The sequence below is a fragment of the Saccopteryx leptura genome, chromosome 2, assembly GCF_036850995.1.
Source record: "Saccopteryx leptura isolate mSacLep1 chromosome 2, mSacLep1_pri_phased_curated, whole genome shotgun sequence".
Classification (NCBI taxonomy): Eukaryota; Metazoa; Chordata; class Mammalia; order Chiroptera; family Emballonuridae; genus Saccopteryx; species Saccopteryx leptura.
Window position 1 is genome coordinate 367,375,364 of NC_089504.1, and position 13,668 is coordinate 367,389,031.

The 13,668-nt window shown below is 49.8% G+C and overlaps 2 protein-coding genes across 4 annotated transcripts; one reads left to right on the plus strand and one right to left on the minus strand.

Annotated features, from left to right (window-relative positions):
- Positions 1-1,583: 1,583 nt before the first annotated feature.
- Positions 1,584-7,741, plus strand: NRGN (neurogranin). The gene is made up of 4 exons (XM_066366467.1): positions 1,584-1,763; positions 5,962-6,188; positions 6,479-6,496; positions 6,918-7,741. The coding sequence occupies exons 1-2, from the start codon at positions 1,749-1,751 to the stop codon at positions 6,181-6,183; spliced, it is 237 nt and encodes a 78-aa protein (XP_066222564.1). The 5' UTR covers positions 1,584-1,748; the 3' UTR covers positions 6,184-6,188; positions 6,479-6,496; positions 6,918-7,741.
- Positions 7,742-8,011: 270 nt separating this feature from the next.
- Positions 8,012-13,584, minus strand: VSIG2 (V-set and immunoglobulin domain containing 2). 3 transcript variants are annotated; one of them, XM_066365106.1, is made up of 7 exons: positions 12,664-13,584; positions 12,094-12,257; positions 11,304-11,511; positions 10,387-10,545; positions 9,358-9,477; positions 8,906-9,050; positions 8,012-8,197 (listed from the first exon to the last, which is right to left on the minus strand). In XM_066365106.1, exons 1-7 carry the CDS (start codon positions 12,728-12,730, stop codon positions 8,065-8,067), a joined length of 996 nt encoding a protein of 331 aa, XP_066221203.1. In that variant the 5' UTR covers positions 12,731-13,584; the 3' UTR covers positions 8,012-8,064. The 3 variants fall into 3 exon arrangements, with proteins under 3 accessions (XP_066221203.1, XP_066221205.1, XP_066221204.1); XM_066365107.1 differs by having other exon boundaries at positions 8,037-8,192; XM_066365108.1 differs by lacking the exon at positions 8,906-9,050 and having other exon boundaries at positions 8,012-8,192.
- Between the last annotated feature and the right edge of the window lie 84 nt (positions 13,585-13,668).

The window sequence follows — 13,668 nt, forward strand, 5'->3', positions numbered from 1 at the left end:
TTTCAAATCCCCTCTCCCTCTAGAGCGCCAGAGCATGTTACCCTCTTTGCTCTGCTTCAGTCAACAGGCCTGAGTGGAAATAATTTTTTCTTCCTTCCCTCCTGTGGGACCTTAGCTGAGAAAGACTTACTACTTTTCTCAGACATAACCCCCCCCCACCCCCATCCACAGAACATGCGACACTGCCAGCTTTAGAACTTTGACAGGTTGGGGAAGGCTGGTGACCACAAAAGTGGTGGCTGCTCCTCCTAGATGCTTCTGCCATCTATCCCCTTTCCAGCCTCTCATCAACTCCACATCCTTCCTCTGTCATGGACCCAAAGAGCCATGACTTGGGATGTTTCCCTGTATTGGGATTTAGGATATTTGTCTTCCTAGGGTCAAGAGAAAGAGTGGCCCAGTTTTCCTTTTATTCTGAAGTATTGGATAAAGAGATAGGGAACCTCTGGTATGGAAAGTGGGAGGAAAATGTTTTTCCCAAGTCAGTATCCATATATAAATACATACAAAATTAGTAATGTGCACATTAAACTTTGTTTGGAGGACATACAGATAGAAAAATAGATAATAGATATGTAATACAAACCTCTCCCTTAGGGCCATTGCCCATGTGTGCTCACGTGTGCACCAGCATTTATCTGCACACTGTGTGCATGGTATGCATCGTTATTTTCTCAGGTTGTATGTGTAGTGTCTTCATGTTGTGCACATTTAGTGAAACTGGGAGAATCATATATGGACACGTGGGCTTGTGAGCATTTGTGTTTGAGTGCCCATTACCCGGTTATGTACTGACACCGTAGCGTTCTCCATTCCACAAAAGTGTTGGAACTCTTATTTATTTATTTATTTATTTAGATAGGAGAAAGAGAGAGAGAGAGAGAGAGAGAAACAGACAGATAGACAAGGACAGACAGACAAGAAGAGAGAGGGATGATGAAAAGCATCAATTGGTTTTTGGGGCACTTTAGTTGTTCATTGATTGCTTTCTCATAGGTGCCTTGACCAGGGGGCTCCAGCTGAGCCAGTGATCTCATATGTAAGCCAGCGGTACCTTGCTCAAACCAGTTACCTTGGGCTCAAGCCAGGTACCTTTGTGCTCAGATCTATGATCGCTCAAGCCAGCGATCTCTGGGCTGGAACCTGGGTCTTCAGCGTCCTAGGTGGAGGCTCTATCCACTGCCCCACCACCTGGTCAGCCTGGGACTTTTTAACCGCATGTCTTTGGGGCTTTACTTTGAGAACTGACGGGTAGGGAAACTAGAGGAAACCCTATTCGGAACTCTGGCTAGGTTGTGGAAGAGTGGGGAGGAGTGCACCGTTTTTCTGTATGTTGGTGGGAGGGTGTAGTGCCCAGATGTGAGTGTATTTGCGCCAGGGATGTTGGTAGCCTCTATTTACCTGGCAGCCTGCCGCCTCAGCGGCGGGGTTGGGTTTGGAAGGATGGGTGTGTAGGAGTGGCTGGAAATGTGGGGGAGGAGGAATTGGAGTGGGAGTGGAGAGGCGTGGTCATCCCTCCAGTTTCCCCGCCCACCCTGTCCTAGACGGCTCTTGATTGGCTTCTAGATAGCAGGGTTCAGGTTACATTCGGGAGCAGAGCAGAGCGCGGGAGAGCGGACCTGAGAGCGCAGCTGAGGATTCCGCGCGGGTCCGCGCTCTCTGCTCGGCCCGGAATCTCCACCTGGCATCACACAGACCCACCCCCTCCCTGCGCCAGCTCCGCCTAGCCGGGGACCCCCAACATCAGTATGGACTGCTGCACCGTAAGTTAGAGGGCCTGGGGGACAGGCACCTTGCTTGGTCTATGATAACGGCTCCTGAGAACCCCCTGGAGGCTGAGAGAGAGAGGGAAGTGGGTGCAAAGATCTAGGAGCAATAGATGTTTTCCCCTCGAGACGTAGTGGTGGGTGGTGGAATGCACCTGCCGGACTTGGAAGCCCTGGAAAAATGATCCCCATTCGCGGGGGCGTCTGGTCGCCCATCCTCCAGGCGGTCTGGGTTGGACTGGAAGCTCGGCAGGGCTCTGCAGCACGGAAGCTGCACGTTAGAAAAGGGAAACTTCCCCCTAGAGAGACGCTGGAAACCGTCGTTTAGTGAGGCTGCAGCGACTCCCTTCAACCTGGCTCTTTGGCCCCCACCCTATTCCCCATCCCACTACCGTCGCCGTCAGTAGGCGTATGGTAGTATGGTATGATCCTCCGGACACTGGAGCCTTGTTTGGCTCAGGGTAGGATAGCAATTTCATATCAGTTAGCTTAGTAGTGATGATGGACCGCAAAGAGCCTAATCACTGTAGTTCTGGGTAGGGGTTGGCCCCGCCCCCAATGCCCTCTAGCCCCAGAAGGGACTAGGTGACCGCGAGAGAGCCCTGCTGGCGAGAGAAGGAAGCGTCTGCAATTTGTCAGCGCCCACGGAGACCTGGATGAGCAAGTGCCTAACGTCAAAGTAGGTTGCTGCTAAAAGGACTCTGGTGTGAAAGTGCCTGGCTCACTAGAGAGTACAGTGATCAACATATGTAAAATTTATTTATTTTTAAAATTGTTGATTGATTGATTTTAGTGAGAGAGGAAAGGAGAGAAAGAGAGAGAACATCGGTTTGTTTGCTCCACTTATTTAGGCATTCATTGGCTGATTCTTGTATTGTGCCCTGACCAGGGATCCAGCCCGCAGGCAACCTTGTTCCTTGGCGTATGGGGACGGCACTCTATACAACTGGGCCAGGGCTTTTCTCCTTCCTTCCTTCCTTCCTTCCTTCCTTCCTTCCTTCCTTCCTTCCTTCCTTCCTTCCCTCCTTCCTTCCTTCCTTCGGAGAGACAGTGAGTAAGGGAAAAAGAGAGAGAGAAAAGCATTCGTTTGTTGTTCCAATTAGTTGTACATTCATTGGTTGCTTCCCGTATGTGCCCCAACCCTGGATCGAACTAGCAACCTTGGTGTTTTGGAGTAATGCTCCAAGTCATGTTAGAGTCTAACTGACTGAGCTAACACGCCAGGGCTATTTTTTTTATTATTGATTTTTAGCCCCTACCTATGGAGAAAGACTACTGCAAAGTCCTTGCATTCTCAGCCATTCGGTAAATCTAGCTAGGATACAAGAGCTTATGAATTTGTTTGTTCCTCACCCTCCACCCTTTAATAAAAAAAGAGTGAGGTTTGGAAGGAAAGGGTAGTCCAGATTATAAGAGATGAGACTTCCTTGTAACTGAATACCAAGGGGCAGGAAGAACTTAGGACCAAGGCATGTGGTTATCGTAATTTTAACTCATATTAATATCAATAATAGTTGTCAACTTGTGAATACTTAACATGTACTTTACACTTTATATTTAATCATCACAATGGCCCTATGAGGTAGATATTATTTTCTTCATTTTACAGATGTATAAACTGAGGTTTAGAAAGATTTAGTGGTTTGTTCAAGGAGGCAGGATTCAAACATAGCCTTTTCTGATTCAAATACTTTACTGCCCCTCTAAATATTTACTATTTTTACTCATCAGTCAGGTAATATGTTCATCATAGGAAATGTAAAAACTAAAGATTAGCTTAAAAAAGAGACATGTCAATCATCTACAATCCCACCCCCTGGAAAAGCCCTGATACATATCTTATTCCAGTCTTCTGTTTGTTATTCTCCAGAAATCAATTTTTGGTTGTGGAAGGAGGTATGGGCTCTTAGTGGAGGTTCTTGGGCTCCAATGAAGCACAGTTCCTTACTAGCAGTATTTTATAAAGTAGAGAGAATAAATGGATGGAGGTTTCTATATATGAGTGGGTACTGGGGGAGGCAGTATTGCTGAGATGGTAAGAATGATGGGGAAAGGAAAGTATGCAACATAGTGAGTGGAAAGGGAAGAGAGAGCAAAGAATCCAAGAGGCTGGCAAAGGAATGTCATTTGTCTCAGACAGTGCTTGCAGGAGTAATTAGGGTAGAATGTTGGTTCCTTGCCTGTAGGCCCTGGTCTGCCCTGACCAAATTGTTCAGTGCCCAGAAAGCCAAACTGAGTGATTTGTAGGCATATTTGGAATGAGTGTCCTCTAAAAATAAAAGGAGAAGTTGCCCACCAAACAGTACAGGAGAGGCAAATACATAATTACCCTAGTTGTTCTAGCTGGGATGGGTGGTGACAGCAGGTCAGTCTTGTGTTGTTGGGGAAAGAAACCCCTTCCTTGGCTCAACCTTCACAGCTGCCAGCTGAGGAGAGGTGGGTTAGGACTGGTTTTTTGGTCATTGTCTTTTTGAGGAGAAGTTTCCTAGTTTTCTGACAATATCCCAAGAAAGTCTTGAGCTCTGAGAACCAAAGAAACAAAAAACATTACTTTGGTTCATAGGTGAAGAATAAGATGTCCACAGAGACCAGAGAAAGACAAAAAGTGTTCCGGGCCCTCCACAACCAGGCTGGCCTCTCAGTAACTCCTTTGAACTGCACTTAACTCAATTATGAGCACACATTGAAGAAATTTGAAATCTAGGAAGTGTAGACAGCCTTTGTAAGCATGAGAGAAGGCGTTTGTAAACATCTGAGGTTTAAATCTGTGCTCCTGGGGCAGAACCTAGTAGAGGTGGTGATCACTGAAGCCCCACTGATACCCATTCCACTTTTGGAAATTGGATGAGGAAATGAATAGAACTGAATGACTATGTGAGACCTTGGTCATCTCATGCCCAGGAAGCAAAACACGGTAAAAGTAGTGGAAGACCTCAAACCAAAAAATAAGGACAAATTCCTAGATGTCAGAGGCTTAAATTAAAGGAGAAACACCTTTCTGACTACATCAGCATCTCAACCTACATTAACACTGTGAGCACACAAGGGCTCAGGGGCTGTGGCCCTTTCTATGCCAAACAAAGCCTTGCCTGTGAAGTCAATACCATCTATCAGTGAGTGCCCTGCCCTTTTCTACTCTCAGCTCAGGCAAGCTGTGGGAGAACAGAAACCTGGGGTGTTGGGGTAGGTCTGCTTATTATTAGGTTGAACCACATAAAATTGTTGTGATATGACCACCTTTGGCCTACAAAAGCAACTATTTCACATTAACTTATTACAGTGGTCCCTTGTCTGTTGCAGGAGTTAGGTTTCAGAACCACCCCCCCCCCACAATAGGTGAAAATCTGCAAAATAGCGACCTTATATTTATTATTTATATTTTTTAAGGCTTTATAAACCCTCCCAACACTCATAAACCTTTCCCACACTGTTATTAACCTTTCCCGCACTTATAAACACTTCCTATGCTTATTTTACTGCAAAAATAATTAAAATAATAAATATATAAAAATACCTATTACTGCAAAATCCCGCAATATAGCAAAAAATCTGCGATACAAAATTAGATACATACAATTTTAAAATCCGCGATACAGTGAGACTGCAAAAAGTGAACTGCGATATGGTGAGGGACAACCGTATTTAAAAGAATTGTAGTAATATCTGCCATTTATTGAACTAGATTGTGCCAGAAACTTTATGCATATCGTGTTATTTATTCTTCCCCACAACCCACAAAGGTAGATATTATTATCTTGACTTTAGAAGGGGCCCGGTTCGAGCTGGAGGCACCTCTGAGGAAGGGTGGGGTGGGGGGCTGCGGCATCCAGGAGTGCCTGCTGTTGTTCACTTTGTTCCTCCAGCCCCGCTCCCCCCAGGCAGCTCTGCAGCTCCCAACTCGATTGATGGCCATGGGCCCTTGGGTCACCAGGGATAGTTGGCTACACTTCTCTTTCCTGAAGAGGGAACACAGCTCTGTCCTCCTGAATCTGAACCTCCTTTTTACACTGCCGCTTCCGAGGAGGGTCACACGCGCGCGCGCACACCAGTGCACCAACCTACCTTAGTCCTTCTTTAGCCTTCGCTGCACTCCCACTGCTGTGTCGCCCTTGTCAACCCCCAAGGCTCCACTCCTACCCAACCCTCTCTGAATCTTGGCCCAGTCACCGCACAAGTACCCCTGCCCCGCCCCCAGGAGAGCGCCTGCTCCAAGCCCGAGGAGGACATTCTAGACATCCCGCTGGACGATCCTGGTGCCAACGCTGCTGCTGCCAAAATCCAGGCGAGTTTCCGGGGCCACATGGCACGGAAGAAGATCAAGAGCAGAGAGAGCGGCCGAAAGGGCCCGGGTCCTGGAGGGCCTGGTGGAGCTGGGGGCGCCCGGGGAGGCTCCGGCAGTGGCCCCAGCGGAGACTAGGCCAGGTGAGCGGGTCCTTTCCCAGCCTTGGGGCCCGCCGAGAGCGTACGCTCCTCCATAGAATGAGCAAGTAAGGCCGAAGGCGGACTGAGGGAGGAGAGGGATTTGGGAAACTGAGGGCAGAGAGGGATTTAGGAAGCTGAGGTCAGAGAGGGATTTGGGAAGCTGAGGGCGGGGGACTGGATATCCGAGATAGGAGGTGGTGGGGGAGAGTAGGGCGCTGCGGGGCTGAGAGCTCACCTCGTTCTCTCTACATCCTCCCTTTTGCCTCCCCACCTCTCCTCCCGGACCGAAGAACTGAACATTTTCGAAGGTAACAGTACGACTTCGAAGCGGTGGGGTGGGAATCCTAAGTGGGAGGGAGGAAAGAACCCAGTCCCCACCCCCTCCCTCTGCCCGCCCTCACCCCTCCTGCGAGGGAAAATAACACTGCGACTGCCGGGTTTCTGATACATCAAGACGCCCGAGGTTACGACGGTAATACCTGGACCAACACAGATATGTAGTCACCCCATTTGGTAACATGACCAACGGCCGGGGGCTCTGAGAGCACTGTGGCAGGCACACGTACCGACAGCGACTCGGTTCAGCTTAGTGGTTTGGTGTGGGGGTAGTGGTGGGGTGGAGTTTAGGGTGCCTTGGGGCCCGTGGCGCTCCCGCCCTGGTGTCCGGGTCTAGCAATAGGGAGAGGAAGTACCAGAGAGGGCAGGTGCTCAGACTTTTTCTGTCCTCAGTTCCCAAGGAGAGATGAATGCCGCGTCCCCTTCGCAGTGACAAGACTTCCCTGCAGTGTTTGTGACCCTCTCCTTCCCACCAACCTGCCAGCTTCAGAAGCCTCCCCACGTCCCCAGAGACCCTGTCTCAGCCGGGCTCCGTCGAGAAGTAGCTAAGTCCGTGCCCTTTCATTTGGTTCTCCATTCTAGTATGACCCCATTCGCCCTTCTTCCCCACCCTAGCCCCAAACCTCGCACTCCCCAATCGTCATTCTTTGCTTCTTGCCGGTGTCTCCCCCGCACAAGCATGCAGTTTCGCCTCCGCAGTCTCCGTGTGCTCCCCTGGGTGTACCGCAGAGGGCGCCATACCCTCTGTGTTGCCCCGGGACACTCAAAAAGCCCTTTCGTTCGGTGCGCAGCTAAAGGGGGCACCTTTCGTTTCTGTGCTGTTCTAGCCCTTGCCTAGCACCAGAACTTTGGATCTGGGGCCAGGAGAGAGGGGAAGAGAGTTTTTATGGTGTCGGATACACCTTGCTCTGATGGGAAGTCCCTATTTCACACCTCACTCCAAGCCTGCCTGATTTGGTCCTCTCCTCATCCTTGCGCACCCCACCCGGAGAGCAACCTCTCCACCAGCTCTCTTCTTGTTTTTGCTGACGCCAAGCCGGGTGGGAGCCAGGGGGATTGGCGGGCTCGGTGGGAGGAGTCTGTTGTGGCCCAGCCCCTGCCCTGCTGGCTCCACCCCCGACGGGCTCCTGGGGCTGTGGCCGGAAGGTTTTCTATCTCCGTGTATGCATGTGACTGTGCTGGGTTGGAATGTGAACAATAAACAGGAATGTCCGAGTTCTGAGGGTGCCAGAGGGGAGAGTGCTTGGGTGCACAAAGCCACTGCTCAAAACTTGAACAAGTCTCCTTTGACCAAACCAAAAAGGAGGTGGGAGGGGGAAAGGGGCGAGGGACCTCGGTTAAAACTTACCCTTTGGAACCAACCAAACTTCCCGCCCACAGCATCACCTCTGGGACTTTAAGCCCATTCCTTCCCTAACTGGTAATAATACTTCTTGAGCCGCCGAGGGGAATTTACTATGTCAGCAGAAAGAAGAGGAAGACAACATTGTACCCGGAAGCTTTAATTGTTGATATACCCCCTCAGCAATGGGGAGAGAAATCAGACAACCATAGGTAGCTTCGAATTGTTGGTCTTCACAGTGCTGGCAGAGGGGGACTTCTCCAGGAGCCCATTGCTAGAATCAGCCCTCAGAGAAGTTTGTTCAGAAATCCCAGGAGCGATGGCATCTTCTCTGATAAATATAAACTCATTTTTAGTGAAAGCTGTACTCACTCCTCAGAGGACACCCCTTCTCTCCCACCCCCAACCCAGGGAATAATCTGTGGAACTTCGGTTGAAAGGAAGATTCCAGGCCCCACCACTCCCCAACACACACACACACACACACACACACACACACACACACACACACACACACTCCCCCCCCCCCCCCCTTCTCTCTACTTCAAAGGGGTAGGAAGTGGCCTGAATCTGAATGTTAACAAGCTTCCTGTAATTTCCGTTCAGGTAAATGGAAGGAACAAACTTGGAGAAATACTGCTTTGGTCCATATTTTGGACTGCACAATTGACAGCAGATGACAGGTAGCTTTTATCTCTCCTCTCCATGCTGCCCCACACCCAGCTGTGTGCTCAGGGCACATCTAATTCCTGGCAGCCACATCCTGTTGATGTATATGAAAAGGCCTTAAAACCTGAAAATTCTTTTAATTATGAGGAGGGTGAGGGTAGCTTATGGGCCAACCCCTTCACCTATACACCTTGCTCATACACTCATATACATGAGCTATACTGCCACTCCCACCACCAAATCCCAGGGCTGAGCAGCACTTCTTACCCCCAAACACCCCAAAGATGCCACAATTTGAGGTTTGACATCATCTACCTTTAATCCAAGCCCTTTCCTCCCTCTCTGCACTTCCCCCAACCCTTCCGCTTACCTAAGGTCACTACCCTTGTATGTCTCCTTAGGCCTCTTCCTTCTCTCTTTCTGGAATCTTATTAAGCAGAACACAGCAGTGGACAGGAACAGCACACCCAGGAGCACCCCGATCACAGCCCCGGCCACTCGGCCTTTGGAAGGGTCTAAGGATACACAGGATCCTCAGAGCTGCAGACCCTCCTTAACCCCTCCTCAGACAATTTCACACAGCCCCACACCCAGCTGAGTGCTCAGGGCACATCTAATTCCTGGCAGCCACATCCTGTTGATGTATATGAAAAGGCCTTAAAACCTGAAAATTCTTTTAATTATGAGGAGGGTGAGGGTATCTTATGGGCCAACCCCTTCACCTATACACCTTGCTCATACACTCAAATACATGAGCTATACTGCCACCCCCACCACCAAATTTCAGGGCTGAGCAGCCTGACCTCTGCCCAGTGTCCCTACCAGTCACAGAGAAGGTCAGCTCACAGGATGCACTGCCCATCTGGTTGGTGGCCACACAGCGGTAGGTGCCGGAGGAGGCCAAGGAGAGATTGTTGAGAATGAGCTGACCAGACACGTCATCTAGAGGGTAAAGAGGAAATGTTCCATCACTCATTTGACTCACAGTGAGCACCCACTATGACAAAAGCATTTTTCTTTTTATCCTTATAATCATCCTGTCAGAAAGGGATTAATCTCATTTTACTAGTGGGAAACTTGCTCAAAGAAGGTAAATAATTGTCTGAAGTGACCCAGAGAGGAAGTGCCAAAGCCACTGCAACTTCTGTGCTCTTTCCACCCTAGACAGCTGATCTTTCCGGGGAGGAGGGAGACTGCATGTACATGAAGGGTTCAAAAACTGGCGATGGAATTGGGTTGGGGTGCTTATTAAATATCAGGTTCCAGGAGGGGGGAAAAAAGACTTCATCACTAAAAACTATATTCTCTGGAATGGCTTTAAGCTGACCAAGGGCTTTTCTAAATTACTTGCCTTTTCTTGAGAAGGCAAAGCACACACCAGGAGGTGATATGGAGGCTCTGGGAGGAGAGACAGGGTCCTGGAGCTAGCATGAAGAGGCCAAGAAGCCAAGGCTCCTAGCCAGCTATATGGTTCCTCCAGAGAAACTACCTAAATGATTCAAGACAGTCATGCTACTCTGCCTCAGTTTCTCTTCTATGAAGTCTGAAAATGAGCCATGACCTTTAAGAAATCCCTCCAAAACAGATGAGGGAATCACAGAATGTCCCTGCTCCCCACTCTTTCCAGGATATTAGGAGTATATTTAGCTTGAGAAATGCTTCTGGGATCATGCAGTCACAGACTGTTCAGGAAGACAGACAGTAGGGATAAATTCATGAACCAAGAAAGATGCAGGGAAAAGGTATAGCATTTGTCTCATACCCAAAGGCATGGAGCTGGTATTGTGTGTGTGTGTAGTTTAGACACCAGATTTTCCCAAGTCCCCTCTTTCTTGATGTCTTGGTCCTTACCTTGCACCATACTACCAGGAGAAGGTGTAGGAGAAGATCCAAGGTGAACCCAGTTGTATACTGGCCTAGGGGCTCCGCTGGAAGAGCTGCACCTCAGTGTAGCAGAGCCTCCCAGAGAGATTTGACCAGTCTGACTGCACAAGGGACTACTGGGAGGTACTGCAAAAATCACAGAAAGAACCTTAGTGATCTAACCCTACTCTCATTAAGTGCTAGATTCCCTGCTTCAGTACTCCAACCAAACAGTGGTCCACTTTTGTTCACATACCACTGCATCCCCAGGAAATGATTTGTACTATTGGAAATTCTGATTGTTAGAAAAATCTCATGTTGAGCCCAAATTGGTGTTAATATCCACCCATCAGTACCAATTCCTGCCCTCTGGGCCCACAAAGAGAAATGAAAAATCTCTCCTCCACAGGATAGCTCTTCAGATTTCTAAAAGCAGCTGCCATTCACTACCTCCTAAGTCTTCTCTTTTCCATCTAAACATCCCCAGCCCCTTTAGTAATTTCTTCTGTTTGCTCATCTCCAAGCAGAAGCTCTGAACACAAAGTTGGTTCTTGGTGATAGGGGCCCTTGTGCCTTCAATGATCATCCCCCTTCTCTGCCACTGACCTGGGGAGGGACCGAATCTGAGCTATGAATGGGAGGTTATAAAAGAATGGAGCTGTTGGGGGCATGACTCAGACCCTGTATGTGGGACCTTTGTTACTAGGGACTGAGGGAGGAGTACTCTTTGTGGAGGGTGGGGCAGGAATATGATAGGCTGGATTAGAAGGCTTTAGGAAGGAGGTACCTTCCTTTGGGGTCCTCAGTGAGTTGTGTGCTTGGCTGTAAATCAGGATATGGTGGGGGGAACATTTAGCAGGGCCAGCGTAATCTTTCAGGGTTTGTGGGTCCCCAGTCTGTCTTACCCAACACTGTAAGGTTGATTAGCCCCAACCCGTTGGTGTAGAAATCTGGCGGGTTATTAACATGACAGATGTAAGTTCCAGTATCTGAGGGGTGGACATCAGTTAGTTTCAGGGTGGCCACTCCTCCTGTGGGAGGGTCCTGAAGCAGACTGGCCCGCTTTGCCTTAGAACCAGTTGGATACAAATGTCCATTAGCGAAGTACAGGATCTGGGGAGAAGCAGAACACATATTTATGCTCCTTTTCTTGCTTGGCATCAACTCTCTACAGTTTTTTCTCGAAAGGTCCCTCCCTTATATCAGCCAATGAAGCTGTCACTCTGCAGGCAGAACCCTATCTCCCCAGTTACCAGTCCTTCCCAGGTGCTAAATGTACTGTATTCATTGCTTTCAGCTAAGTATGGCTCTCAATTTGGGGGGGGGGGGTACAAATATTCCTGGAAGGGACAGCATTTTATCCTACTTTCAATCACAACATCTGAGTGTCAATTAATAGCGTTTGTTAACTGAAGCTGGGACTGCACTAACACAGGGGAGTGGCATATAGGAGCTATGGGATAGGAAGGTGGGTATTCAAAACCATCTCTGTGATCTGTGACTATGCAGATTACTGTCCTAGGATCTAGAAAAGGTCCACTAATTTTTTTCATCCAACCATGCTGATCTCCCAAGGCACCTCCTTTCCCTCACCGGGTGGGACCCCTTGTTCCCGCCTCTGCCTCTCCGGGCCTACCCAGCTGGCTACAGCACAAAGACCCTTCCCTCCCCCACACCCCCACCTCCTCGGCTCACAGGCAGGGACGCAGAGATGGGCTTCCCAGGCTGCACAAAGCTCCATTCCAGGACGAAGTTGTCTGTCACCGACGTGCTGTAGCTGCAGGCTAGCTCGGCAGTCTTCCCCACCGGCGTGCTCAGGGGTTCCGCAGGCACATGCACCTCCACTGCCGGTCCAGGGGCTGGGGTCGCACAGGGAGGAGCGCTCAGACCAACAGCCAGGGGCTGAGAGGGGGTGGGGTCAGGGGCCGGGCTCCAAATCTTGGTGGTCTGGAGCCGGGCCCACCTGTCTTCCACTAGGAGGCTGGGCGTTCCCTACCCCCCCAACTCCTCCTTTCTCAAAACCTGAAGTTCCAGGAGGGAGGGGCACACATCACAGCCCTGTTTTGTGGGTAAAAGGAGGAGACTGGCCAGGTATGAGGGTGTGTTTGTCAGGAAGAGGAAAACAATGGTTCTGTGGTGTTTCAACCCTTCAGGGAAGGCCTAACTCACTGGCCGGTTTGCTCGCCTAGTCCTAGCCCTACCAGCCCTGGACACCCCCTCCCTGGCCTCATGCAGCCCCCATCGCTGCCCCAGTCCCCTCCTCACCAGTCCAGTAGACCAAGCCCAGCAGCGACCTGCAGAACAAAGAACCCAGGAGCCGGGCCATGGCCATGTCCTGCTGGCTTTGGTCTTGTGTCCCCGTCCAGGTCCAGGAAAGGAAGGCGGTGCCTATAGGGCAGTCTCCCGGTGCTGGGTAGGGACGAGACTGACTATCTCAGAGCAAATAAAGGGAGAGGCCAGCACCCTCAAGTAAGGAAACGCCTCTCCTCCATGCCCAGTTTTGGAGGCTTTTTAGCTTTACTCTATTCTTCTGTCCTGCTCCCCCCAATGTCTGAAGCTGTCAGGCTCTGGGGAAAGGACCAGAATGGGGGTGGGCACTTGAAGGGAAGGGGTCAGAACTGCAACTCTGTAGGAAAGAGTGTCCTGGAGGCAGAGGTAGGTGGTCTGACAACCTGTGAGCTGACAAATGACATCACCGCTTTGGTGCTCAACACCAAAGACCCTTTCTGACCTCTTCAGAGACTTGTTCCTTCCAAGCCCCTCATCTTCTCCCTGAGATCCCTTCTCTGACACTTTTATCACCACTGGCTAAGATAGGAGTCTCCATGGAAACTACAGCTGCCTCCCTTCTCCCAGAGCCACTCCTTTTTATGAACAGAGAGGCTGAGACTTGGAGAAAGTGTTTGTTAAGGGTTTGGTGGTCTGGATGAGGGGCGACCCAGTCACATTCCTCTTCCCTGTCCTTGAAGAAAAAGCAAGAAATTAAGTGCACATACACCCAAGCTCTGAGCACTCAGGCTCTGGCAGAAAGTGCACCAATTTCATTCTCTTGCTGCTCAGAGCGGGTTAGGGTCCTCTCATCTTCGAGCTCTTTGTCCTCTCCCATGCCACCTGGCAGCAAATGACCCTATTAAAGATTCTAGAAGAGCTATCCTGAGCCAGTAGGGCAGCCGCTGTCTGGAGAAGCCATCCTGGGTACACAGCCGGGGTAGGGGTCCTCTGCATCATCCTCAACTTCTGGGAATTCTAAGTTTGAAAAGGTAATTTGAC

What these genes read in the sequence shown, in the direction of transcription:
- VSIG2 (XM_066365106.1), bottom strand. Translation starts at nt 12,730, where the DNA reads ATGGCCATGGCCCGGCTCCTGGGTTCTTTGTTCTGCAGGTCGCTGCTG. An exon ending in AATCAACCTTACAGTGTTGG is followed by an intron (nt 10,546 to 11,303) that starts GTAAGACAGACT and finishes TGATTTTTGCAG; the next exon opens with TACCTCCCAGTAGTCCCTTG. An exon ending in TCCTGGTAGTATGGTGCAAG is followed by an intron (nt 9,478 to 10,386) that starts GTAAGGACCAAG and finishes TTTACCCTCTAG; the next exon opens with ATGACGTGTCTGGTCAGCTC.